Below are 13101 nucleotides of genomic sequence, written 5' to 3'. Positions count from 1 at the left end.
TGAGGTTGGAATCCCATCACTGATTAAAGCATTCAAAGATACGATATTGTGTTAAATGGTCCTTATATTGCATCAAAACTGCATGTCTTTGCAATTTTTTCGGGACTTGAAATCACATGGTTTAAGCCTCTTATTTTTCGCCCACATTTTTCATATAGAATCCAAATTTATAATTAAATTCAGTTTTTGATCCTACAGATAATTATGCAGATGGATTTAGAAAACATGTTGTTTCATCAAAACAATAGGCATTTTGCCGTAATTCTTACCCTTTATTTTTTTAATTCATTTTGAAATCTCCTCCAAAACCCTAAAAAATTTTGCTTGTTCTTTTTCAGCTGACACAAATTGGTTTTAATTTACACCACTTTTTAGTTGGCATGACTCACCAGCTTTTTTCCAGCTTTACCATCTGCACATCAATACAAATTCTAAGCATGATTTCAGCACTGTATCACAGCTACTTGGGATAACTCCTCAAAGGATTTTTCTTCTACTGTCTTACTAGCAGAAGGGTAAAAATGCAGACTTTTAGTTTGTGTATATCTCACAGGAATAATAATGCTATAAAAATTCCAAAACATTGCCAAGGAGTTTGTTTCATCAAAACCCAACTGAATATCTTGTCCTCTTGTTGCTAATACAGTGTCTTTAAGACCTGAGTGGGCAGGTTTTGAATGACACAGTTAAGCCAGGAAAGGCACCTGTGAGGGGCAGTGAGTTTGGAGCTTGGGGGTATCACTGAATTTTTCGTTCAGTTGAACAGCAGACTCTTACTACTTTGAGCAGCAGCATCCCATGCTTCACAATGTATTTCTACAGAAAACTTGAGTTCCTACTGGGGAAGAAAACTGCCACTTTTCAGCTTCTGGATGCCATGATTTTCCAGCTTTGTTTGGGGGTACTATCACAGAAAATGATGTTTGTACACAACATTAAACTCAGAGGACAAGTTGGCTGTGTTCTCTACTGGGACACATTCCTGATTTGTATTCACACACATCTTTTATAGAGTCTTGAAGGAGAATATCCATCTTTACAAAACTTCACTCCAGGTTAAAAAAACCCTAAAAATCTGAAAATGGGCACTGCTTCAGAAAAAGGAAGAGACTGGGTAGCTGCAGTCCTGTGATGGTCAAACTGCTGACAAGAGGGTGTGAAAGCACTCTGGTATCACATGGTGTATTAAGTAATGGTGGAGGCAGGCTCCACTCTGAAGGGACCAATATAATCCCCTCCATTAAGCACATTTACATTGGAACTATAAGCCTCTGTTAAAGTAGCACTTACCTGAGAGCAAGGGTGTAGCAGCCGGGTTGCCGCTGGCTTTCCCTAAGAATATACGCTCCTTCTACACCAGCAAGTATTTCATCTGCTTGCTCCCGAGAAATGATCCCGTGAAACCTAGGGGGAGATATTTCAGTCACTTGCACAATAATCCAACCAGAAAAACACCCTTCTCCACCCCAGAAAGCATTTGAAAACTTCAGCACTCTCGAGCACCACGGTCTAAGCCATCAGGGTAGCATCCAAGGAGTAGGATGGTCACTCAGCCTGTACAAGTTCAGCATAGACACAAAAATTACACTGCAAATGCACTCTCAGCCAGGATAAACTCCACTGCATCCAAAGATTATTTTCTATAAATGCCCTGTCTTTTCACAACTTTTCTCTTTTACTAGTCTATGCCCCTTCTCCTTGTTTCCTTTCCATGGCCTTACAACAGAATTGAAAAATGGCAAAAATTCCTTTTAAAAAGTTTTATTTATTGCATTTTAATATGTAGTTATTAAAATATATGTATTTATATGCATAAATATTTAAGTATAATTAAAATCATAGGTCTTATAATCAATTTGCTTTATTTGAATATTACATTGCTTCCTCATATTTGTAAGGAAAATAGAGACAAAAATGGAAACAATTATTCAGAATTCTATTGTGCATATATTAAAGTGGAAGAAGGTACAGAGAAGTCTTGAGAAAAACACTTTTCTTCATGTCAAGGAGCTCCTCATTCAGCGTTGGAAAAAAGCAATACTTCTCTGATTCTTTTGTCACTGCTATTTTAAGAAAGAAAGAGGGCCTAGGATGCACAATTAACCTTATGAAAACCAATATTTAGCAGTGATCTCTCCATAAGTACAAATTCAGTCTTGACAGCAGTTTGAGTTTTAACTCCTACGCGCATTTTGCTAGCTGATAAGTCTCTGAGGGTCCCTTCAGAGGTTTTGAAAGTTTCTATTTTTGCTGCTGTCTAAAAAACGGCACTAAAATCTACTGGCCTTCAGCATTTTTTCTTTTCTGACAATACATATGAAGTGGCACATTCCTAACACTGCCTCTGGCTTGGCAGTGAAAGAGAAGAAAAACACATTGGATGTAAATGCAATTGTTCCATTCTCTTTACGTTGTCTTTTCACAACTAATACATGTTGAAAATATTAGGTTTGGATGACCTTTCCAGTGTGACTTCGTGTTAAAGGTAATATGACTTGATTAATCTTTTCTCTCTGTACAGGTAGGGGACAAACATCCTCTAAATGACATAACTTAAACATGATTTTACCAGTAAAATCATAACTGTAGTCAAAAACAATAAGCACAAACTATTCCCCATAAAATACAGCAGGCTTTAGGTTAGATATTAGGACAAAATATCTGTGATCAATTTAGGAAATCACTTGGATGTGATTCTGGGGCATCAGTGAAATTTCTTTAACCATGAGTGGTAAGCACTGAGTAATCTGGGCTTTCTTATGGATATTTTTAGTACATTTTTATAAGAGCATGAAAAGCGCTTGTATGTGCTACAAGATCCCCTGAACTAATGCCTGCTTCTGACAGCAGCCAACAAGAAATGCTTACAGAAAGGGTGCAGGAAGCAGTGACATATTTCTTTCATTTTTCATCCCTGTCTATCCATCACTGCTTTAGACACAATCGTGTCTGATCACTTGTGACCTTACCCTTCACATATTTGAGAATCTCACTTGTAAACCCTTTTAGATCCTGGTGCTTTCGGCCGCTGCAGCTGCCTCTGGCAATGAACTTGAAAAAGGCACTGTGCATGTCCCCTTCTTGGGCACCACTGAGGGGACCTGTTCTCCCCTGACAGGAGCTGTAACCCTTTGCTCCATCCCTCACAGAAATTTCTCTTCTCCAATAACCTTTGAGGAAAGGATGGAGGAGGAAATGGTGGAGAGGGACCAGGAATATGTGCACTACTTAAATGCAGCTACAGATTTATATTGTAATGCAATTATGGCTTTTTCAGCTTCTTTCCCTAGAAACTCCTGTTTCTCTTTCCAAGTACTACTGACTACTGAGTCAATTGCTTTTATAGGTCTACCTCAGTACTTCTGAAATCTCCTTTCTGAATGGTAATAACTGAGGTAATCTTGCCTGGACAGGTTCACCAAGGTGACGTCTTTCAGTTCCTGTCAGCCCTGCTGCTCTACAAACCCAGGCACGTTCCTGGATAAGAGACTGCAGCAATGGTTTTACAAGTCCTGCTGTAGGAAGTGTGACGTGTTACTCAACTAGCTGCTGTCTTCAGCACTGTTGGTTAGGTCTGAATTCCCCATTGGCAAAGGCAATATTTAAAAAATGAAACTTCAGTAATTAGGGGCAAAGTTACTGGCTCTTTGATGTTGCTGATGGTAGAAAAGAATCATTAAACACAGATGGTGTGCCTGGGATGGAATAAAAATAGAACATGGGATCTAGGTAACTCAGCCAGTGATAAGGGCTGGGGTCTCAGCATATTCCTCTGGTAAAGGCCAAATGCCAAGGCTGGGTGGTTGCTGCAGTTTTCAACTTCACCTGCCCAGATCCCCATGCTAATGCACAGCCCAGTCCCTTCCTGGCTATTTATCAGCAAGAAGACTGCTAGAACAAAGGAATTACACTCCAGTGGTTTGTTGTTTGCCTTCACAGGAAAATGCATCTCTTCTTTTGGACCCCACAACTTTATCAGGGAGAACAGCAGTTACACAAGTAGCAGTATGCACACATTTTCACAACTCAGTAGGGTGGTGAATGGAACATACACAAAAAGGCAGTGAGAGACACAAGCTGCTTCTCCCCTTCCCAGGCTGCTGCAGAAACACTAGCAGGTTTAAACAACAACTAAAATAAAAGGAAGGAGTACTCCAGACAATATTTTTTGCACAAAACTCTCCTGAGAGAAGTAAAATAAACATGCAGGCTTGCACAACAGCATAATCCAAGGATTGTGACCAGCAGCAATGGACTGTAACACAGCTATATTATTAGGCTTTCATTGTATTTGGCTCCCAGTTGAAGTGAAAGGTAAAATAAAATATTTTATTAGACCTCCATTGTGCCTTCTCTTTTTTAGATCTAGAGTAACAACTTTTGGTTATACACAACAGACACTTAAAATAGAAAAACACTTACTCTCTTCCATAATACTTTGGTCTGTTCTCCACCTAAATTTTGAAAGAAAGAAAAAGAACCATTAAAAACATAATTCAAAATAAACTACATAACAATAAATTACTCTTGATTAATAAGGAGGACTACTGCATCCATCTAAGCTACAATATTCTGCAGACTCAAAGTTGTGACTGGAACATGACTACACAGAGGAACAGAAAAATGAAAACAGAAGAGGTGATTTTATTTATATATTTCTGGGAGGGAAAACATGTACCAGTGGTCAAAAAACAGTACTACACAGAACTGTATGAAATATGACCAAACAACATTTCACGACAGTTTTGCAAATTTGGTGTTTATAACACAAAGCAAGACTGTTTTTGTTATATACCCTCTGTATACTTTTGCATATCTCTTACTTATATTACATATGCATCGTGTGTATATATATATATATATATATACACACACACATACATATATATATGTTCTAGACATAATTATGGACATTTTAATATATATTACATATATATAACATATATATAATTATGTAATATATATAATATATTACATAATATAATATAATATAATATAATATAATATAATATAATATAATATAATATAATATAATATAATATAATATAATATAATATAATATAATATAATATAATATATAGTATAAATATTATATATATTTCTATAAATATATTTATTTTTATTTTAATATATTTCCATATACATATGTACTACACGTACTTACAGACATTTGCATATCCTTTATATAATTTTTTTTGCCTTTATATGGCAACTGACTGAAACAAAAAAGTTTAACATCCTTGTAAAAAACAGAGGTTTATTTATTTAGACCTAGTCCCACATGCCGTGAGGTCTCAAGCTTTTGTGGGGCTGACCCGATGCACAGGAGGTCAGGAGGAAGATTCCCGGTGCCATTCCCGGTGCCACTCCCGGTGCCATTCCCGGTGCCATGCCCGGCGGGGCCGGCAGGGGGCGCCGCCCGCCCAGCCTTGCAGCCCCAATTAGCGCGGTCCGGCACCATTCATTAACGCCGGGGCATCATTCATTCATTAACGCCCGGGAATCATTCATTAGCGCCCTGGGATCATCTATGAACGCCCGCAGCTCTGCTCAGGAGAATCCGCACCCCCGCGTCTGCAGAAAGAGCCGCTCCCTCCGGCAGTGTCATCTGGCCGGGCTGCAGCTCCAGGCAGAGCCTTCGGACAGGAGAGTGACAGAACTTCATCCAAGGCGCACATAAAGTCCCCAAATTATTGAAGATTATCTCAATGAGGGTGTCCATATCGGTGGAATTACTGCCAACACATATATGACAAATTGCGGTTTCAAGACTGTTTCATTCTTTAGCTTAAAACCCACTTAGTGACTTTCCCTCCATTTTCCTGACTGGAAACAAATGCTCTTGTTCTTGTTTTCGTGAATTCTTATTATTTCGCTCATAAAAACTTTAAATTGGCAAAGGTTTTATTTTTCTTTCTTCTTTTTTTTTTCTTCTTTCTTTCTGAATAGCAAATGCATAACTGTCACATTTTTGATTCCACACACCAAGCACTGAAGAGAAGCAGCCTGACTTTCTACCCTGCAGTCACTAGGGCTACAACACAGCGCAAGATGAACAAAAGTCTGTACAAGATAATGAGAATCTTCAATGGAAAACCTATGGGAGTTCAATCAAGTCCTTACTGTGCTTCTTTCCCAGCTCGGCGTTTCTTTTCTAGCACGGCACTAACAATAGCAGTATCATACCCTTGGAACTCCTGCCCAGGAATAATACCTTGATACAAACATTTCTGAGCTCTGAGGGGCAGGAATAAGAGAGAAAAGAAAACACAGAAGTGAAGAGAGAGCAAAATCAAAGAAATTGCCAAGTGCAGGTGCAGTGTTCCTATGTGCATATACAGGAACTCAGAGAAGAAAGTGCATTAATTCAATTTAACTTTCTATTTTTAAGTAAAAATAATATCAAGAAAAGACATATTACCTCTGAAAGGAGGTTGTTCATATGTTCATCTTCAACAGCACTATATGACTTTATTATATTGGAACTGTGCAGCCTTCCTGTCATCCTTATAGACCTTAATAACCCTTGAAAGCATAGATTTAGCTGGCAACTCAATTAAAAATTTGGTATCAGAGGCTGGGTTACGTAAGACCACCACTTGCAATCTTCTCTTTCATGGAAACAAAGGCTACTCAGTGCACTGAAAATTGCCAAATAAAACACTTAGATAAAAGAAGTAAAGCATGACTTTAATTTAGTAGTCAGAATCTACTTCTATCTAAAAATACTGATTTACCTTGATTGCATTTATATACAGAATGAACCCCAACACTTTCAAACTATCTCAGAAAAATGAAAGAGTACTTGGACCCACCTTTGAAATTAGCATTAAGCACAGTTCCCCTATATATGTATATATATGTAACAATATATTATAAAGTACAAAAGCAATCTGGAAATAACACCTTGAACAAAGAGAGGCACGTTTTTCATCCTTCTCACATTATTTATGTAAAAATAGAAACTTCTCTGTGAAATTTTTATCATTTGACTAGCAACTGACTGAATCCTGGATAATGTGATTTCCACTTTCCCCGCTGTTCATGAGCTAAAAGATTGGCTCTACAAAGCTTCTCTACTTCTCTTTTCTCCCTCCTATTCCATAGAACAGAAACCTTCACTCCAACATCTTTTAGCATTCATGTGTCTAAAATCACCACAACTTCAGTATTTGGCTTTAGACAGGAAAGACACTGTAGTATTTTCTGAAATGAAGCTCCTGATCTATCAGACCATTAGGTGCCTCAGAATCTAAAAATCCCCTCTTGTGCTTACTGCAACCCTTACCCTGAAATAATAATTTCTGTCCTAACCAAATTTACCACTAGGAACAAACACAAGGAAACAAAGTTAAGGCAAGATAAAAGATCAAAAATAACATCAGGGTCTCTACATCAAAACCAGAATGTTGGACTGAACTTGGAAATCAACCAAAAGCCTGCACAATTGATGAAGCAGAGGCTTAAAAATATATCAAAGGAGTCAGTAGGTCTGTTTTGTGCCAACTGCAGACTCTGTAAAAACTTAAAGGGAAATTCTATATATTCCAGAAGGCAAAGGTGACTCAAATTCAGTTGGGATTAGCTTTCCCTCTTCTGTTATGAATGGGCTTGCACACACAAAATCAAGCAGATCCACCTAAAAGGACTCTCAGCAGCAGAAAGAGCAGAAAATCCTCCTGGTGGTAGGAGCCCAGAACAATCAGCCCTATTCTGAGGACTCATACACTGAGGGCTTTTTGCATAGATAATGCACTTTCATTACTTTCAGTGTAGTCCTCACAATTTCCTTGCTGAAAAAAGAGCCACCTTTCCTAGGCAACCAGTTGGCTGTAATGCATAACTCCCTAGACACGGGGCAAGGGGGGAGATCAGAGGGCTCCAATCATTTACGGATTCTTACGCCAGCAGACAAAAACAAAGTACGAAAATGAGAAAAATTGCATAAGGCAAATTACAGCTCTTCACTACTGAAAACATATTTTGCCTTGAAGAGCATCACAGCTTGCTTTTACTTCTCCCATACAGAAGATAAATTAAATGGTTTTTCCCTCTCCACTAAAAGTATGTGGCAGCTTTCAATTCAAATGTGAGATGATAATTTTTTGGCTTAGAAAAAGGCATTATTGCCAATTTCAAACCAAAAATGTTCTTCCAGAGCAGGCATTTCTGGCTGTTCATATGGGGAATATGCTGAAAATCATTAATGAAATTCATAGTTGTATAAATTGTGAAACACCAGTGAATGCCAAAATTGTTTAAAACCCATGTCCCATTGATCAGGGAATAAGATGTATGGTAAAACAACCTAAATCACTACTAATCCAGTAATCTTACAAAGCCAGCAACATTCAATGACATCTAATCTTGATGCAGGCTCAAAGAGAGATGAAACCCTGCACAGCTCTCCTGGAATTCTACAAAGGACTTTGGAAGCTCATGTTTGAGACTCTGCATTCTCCAGCCTTGACTCCCAACCCGCCAAACCTGATTGCCTCTCCCCAGCCCCCAAAAAACCCTTACTTGTTCACAGTCTAGTTTCGCCTAATTTTTTACAATGTTACAGCATATCCCTCAACCTTGTACTTGGAATTTTATGTCAACACTGAGAAGAAAATAAGCCTTCTTACAATGAACTAGCTATCTGAGCTCATTCAGTATATTATGTTTACATAATTTTGAAGCTTACTGAATTTCAATGCACTGGGATTTGTGGCTCCTCTTCTGGTCAGGATGGTTTAGCCCTAGCGTGACATACTCCCGCTAATGTACAGATTATTGTATTAAATTCCCACAGCACTGGGCAAGAGAACTCATCACAAAACTACTGGGAATCATGCAGGCAGGAGGTGAGCATCCCCTAATGTGGCAGATTTTCATTGCAAGCACTGACATCCAAGCCACACTGCACTGAAGATTTCAAGATACCCTGAAGAATTCTTTCTGCGTAAGTACTACCACAGAAATAGAATAACCCTAATTTCAGACTAATTTAATTTCTCCTCAGCTTCATTGCACAAGATATATTTCCTTATCCAGTGGCCAGAGCTGAAATCTAGAAATGCTGGAATGAAAGTTTAGAAATCCCCCTAGGACAGCAATTCTCTAAGTCAGAAGGGGTAGCACAGTATAACACTGTGTACTGTGGATCCATTTCAGCCACTACCTTAATACATCCATGATGAGAATATAAAAAGGGAAGGGAAACAATAAGGTGGGTAGCTGCACCTGGTTCTCCGTTCTTCAAAATACAGAAAGAACAGAGAAACAAGATCCACAAGTTAATAATGTTGGCGTGTTTACTCAGCGCAGGCAGTGAGGCATTTTCCCAAAGGAAGTTTAATCTGATATATTTTCTGTTTGGAACAATCCTAATTATTTTTCAGTAACTCTGGTTGACTGGATATAAATATGTTTTTCAGCTCAGTTTGACATAAAGAGAAATAGAAGGCTTGGAAGAGTAGCTTTCAAGACAAGCCCAGTAAAAAAAAAAAAAGACTGTAAAGAAAAGGGGTTTATTGTCTGTATTGTTCAGCTTTTGGCAGATTCATCATAAGCTCACTGCAAACTTTATACCTACCATCAGTAGCCAAAATGGATTAAGGGAAATTGCAAGCCCCCATTAAATGGAATTAAGGAAAACTATGCTGTATTTTGTTACTCCTATAGAGCCTTTTTTTTCCCTTCAGACTTTTAAAAGAAAATTCTACTTATATCAATTAGTATGTCTAAAATCCTCTACAAATAGAACAAATTATTTCACACCAGTGGTTCTTAAACAATCTGAGAGATCATTCTTTTGGAAGGGAAATATTTATATATTTTTATTTTACCTCTTAACTGGGTTTTTTCTTTATTACCTCGTCAGGCTCTCTGGCACCAGTGTTTTTGAAGAGAAACATCTCTTGGTTTTGCAAAATGTTTCACACCACAAAATCTGTTGCTAATTTCATCAGTAAGAATAGCAGCAACACAACATCTCTAGTCCCCAGGCAAGGACAGGCCAGTTATGAAACTTAAAGTGCACCTACATAATAAGAAAATGGTTTTCTTCCTTAAGATTTTCACTCAGTGTCAAGTGTAACTTTCTGAGTATGTATGTTCCTATACTTTGGTTGTGTGGTGAGGGAGGAGCAAAGGCATTCCTCAGAAAGAAACGAGCAATGCCCAGGTCCCCAGAACATATTCTACCTGAACTGCCCATGTGCCAGAAGCTGTCCAGAAAGAAAGGTGACAGGAATGGTTTGAAAGTGTGAATCTCCTTTGATCAATCAGTCACAGAGTCACGGAGATGCCAGTACGATGGCCACTTGAGGGATGCACATTTAGCCAGGGGATTACAGTACCTCCAAGAAAGTAGCTGGGAGCAAGATGTCAAATCCATTCAAAACATCAGAGGGCCAAGGACTTGACAGATCTCTGCAGAAAAGGATCCTGCCATGGTTACAGACCAATAAATGAACTTGAATTGCTGGATGCCGTCTGTAGCAAAAACTGCCAAACCCAGAATGCCACACTGAGGTACAAACCCAAGAATGCAGCTGACAAGACACTTTAGAACACTCCTCTCCTTGGGACATCCACTCAGAAAATCTCTACATGGAATACCGACTGTGGGGTTGGCATCACGTCTCAAGCAGGACTGGAGCAAATAAATGGAGTGAGCAGGGATTTAGCAACTGTGAAAAGACATGAAGAAAGATTGGCCTAAAGAACTGGTAGAGAGGGGCTGTAGCAGATAGGTACAAAGAAGGCTGCTTTCCAGAGGAAATAAATTTATTGTCTGTGTGTTGATTAGATATGACAAGAAGAAATAGGCTTGAACTGCTAAAAAAGAAGATAGAACTTAGAAAAATGTTTAAAAAAATTAAGCACTAACTAAACAGAGACAGACAAGAAATCCTCATGTAGCCTTTTTCAAGGCTTTAAGAAATGGATATGCAAACACATCTTCTTGACACACAGGAATGACAACACCTAGAGTTTCTTCTGGCCCCAAGATAGCACAGTCCTGCCTATTCCTCATCTCTGCCTGGACTGTTCTCAGGAGATAGGGATAAACAAGGAGCAGACTTGAATAGGCTGTAAAAATCACATGTTAAACAACAATAATACTCTGCCCTCCTCTATGAGGCTCTCAGGAGAGAAGTCAGCACTGAGAAGGCAAGGCACCAAGACAGGGCACCACTGTTCTGGAGGAGAGAGTCAAGCCTTCAAGTGATAAACTTGTCATCACTTAACTAAATAACAGAAGTCAGTTTAAATTAATCATCATCATAATGAAGTGCCAAATTGTGTTTGGTATCTTCTAACAAAATAATTATGTGAAAAAATTTACAGTGCCAGGGAGAAGATAGGTGTGTTCTTCACCACTAGAAAGAATGTAAAGCAATAGAAGACAAAAATGAAGAGCACAAAGAATGCTTTTATTAAGTGCTGTTCAAAGCTGCACATCTCTGCTCTGATGACATGCTGCAACCTACAGAGAAGGTAAAATGCATAATGACTCTTTTGCAGAAGGGTAACACATAGCAAAGAAACACAGGAGGCTCCACAGACATGACTGTTACTGTGGCACTTACTGCAGGTTGATTTCCACTCAATCAAGGCTATTTCTACAATTTTTAAAGACAAATTATGCTAAAATAATTGAATTCACTTGTTTATTTACTTACTTGTACCAAACTTTCAAAAGAGCTGCTTTAAGCCATCCTGTCTGAGGGTATTTTTAACTCAGGTTTGTATCCCTTCTATGACCTTGAACAAGCTGACTAGCAGCCAATAATCAATACACCAGACAAAACGATATAAACTCCAGAAGGCTGCAAACACCTCTCCCAACATGGAGATCTCTATTGCTACTAAACCATAATATATTTCTGTATATACTGAGCTCTAACACAAAAGATCAAGATTGAATAGGAAAAGAAAATCCAAATATTTTCTCATGCAGTAAAGAAAATACTGGTCCCCTGAATATGAGCTAAAGTAAAATGAAATAAATCTTAATCAAGAAGGCTGCTGCTAAACAGTCAGGGGAGACAGGGTCAGGTTCAAACAATTTCAACAGCAAAAGCAGGAGTCATCTATTTTGTTATGCAGCTTCCATTCACTCAGTAAGGGCATCATTAAATGTAAAAGGAATATCGATGTTACCCTGAATCCAGGATGAAAAATTTGAATACAACATTTAGATTACACTTCTTTTTTTCAAGAATGATCTGTTGAGTCATTTAAATAGGAAGAAAAATATCCCCAGCAGCAGCAGACAAATGCAGTAAGCCACATCAATGCTCTGGATCCTTCTGTAACAACTGAGAAGCACTAAAACATTCCTATGACACATGCTACAGTCCACAGTTCCAAAAAGATGTGTGTAACTGCCTGATTTGATCATTCTTGTCTTTAGCTATATGTACAGGAAGTATAGGAAGGAAGACAGAGAGATGTATTTCTATATTTATTCATACTAGGAAATACAAATTACAGTAATTTCACGAATATAAGGTGCACTGGAGTATAAGGCACACGCCTGGGTGTCGGCAAATTTCCGAACTTTGTCTATATATAGGGTGCACCAGTGTATAAGGCGCAAATTATTTTTGCAGCAAGGATCCGCACACAACAAAGTAACAGATTAGTAACAGAATCGCGTGATCGCAGGGTTTACTGGCTCAGCTCGGGCCGGGTGGGCTCAGCCCCGCTCGGGGCTGCCACTGGGGGCGGCCCCGGCCCTGGCCCCACTCGGGGCCGGGCGGGCTCAGCTCAGCTCCAGGTTGCTGCGGGCTCGCACTTCCGAGTTGGCAAATTTCTGAACTTTGTCCCTACATAAGGTGCTCTGGGGTATAAGGTGCACTTCTGGGTTCAGACCAAAATTTTAGTCAAAACGGTGCGCCTTATACACATGAAATTACTGTAATCAGTTGCTCAATACTCTGAGTTCCAGGTTCTTACTGAAGTAGAATTAATTTTCTTCACAGTGGCTGGTATGAGGCCATGTTTTGGACTTGTGATGAAAACACAGCTGATAATACAGATATATTTGTATATGTTACACAGAGCCAAGGCCTTTTTTGCTGTTCATACTGTAATACTGGTGAG

The 13101-nt window shown here is 38.8% G+C and overlaps 1 protein-coding gene across 1 annotated transcript in view; it reads right to left on the bottom strand.

Moving 5' to 3' along the window:
• CHN2 (chimerin 2) overlaps positions 1–13101 on the bottom strand; it is a 161282-nt gene that overhangs the window by 67101 nt on the left and 81080 nt on the right. Inside the window, exons 4-5 of the mRNA XM_033053813.2 lie at positions 4423–4454; positions 1291–1404 (exon numbers count right to left, since the gene is read on the bottom strand). Coding sequence (XP_032909704.1) covers positions 1291–1404; positions 4423–4454 — 146 coding nt within the window. The remainder of the gene's footprint in view (positions 1–1290; positions 1405–4422; positions 4455–13101) is intronic.

The sequence above is a fragment of the Catharus ustulatus genome, chromosome 1 (genome assembly GCF_009819885.2).
Source record: "Catharus ustulatus isolate bCatUst1 chromosome 1, bCatUst1.pri.v2, whole genome shotgun sequence".
Classification (NCBI taxonomy): Eukaryota; Metazoa; Chordata; class Aves; order Passeriformes; family Turdidae; genus Catharus; species Catharus ustulatus.
The sequence above is the reverse complement of the archived record's forward strand: the minus strand, read 5'-3'. Positions and strand labels throughout refer to the sequence as shown.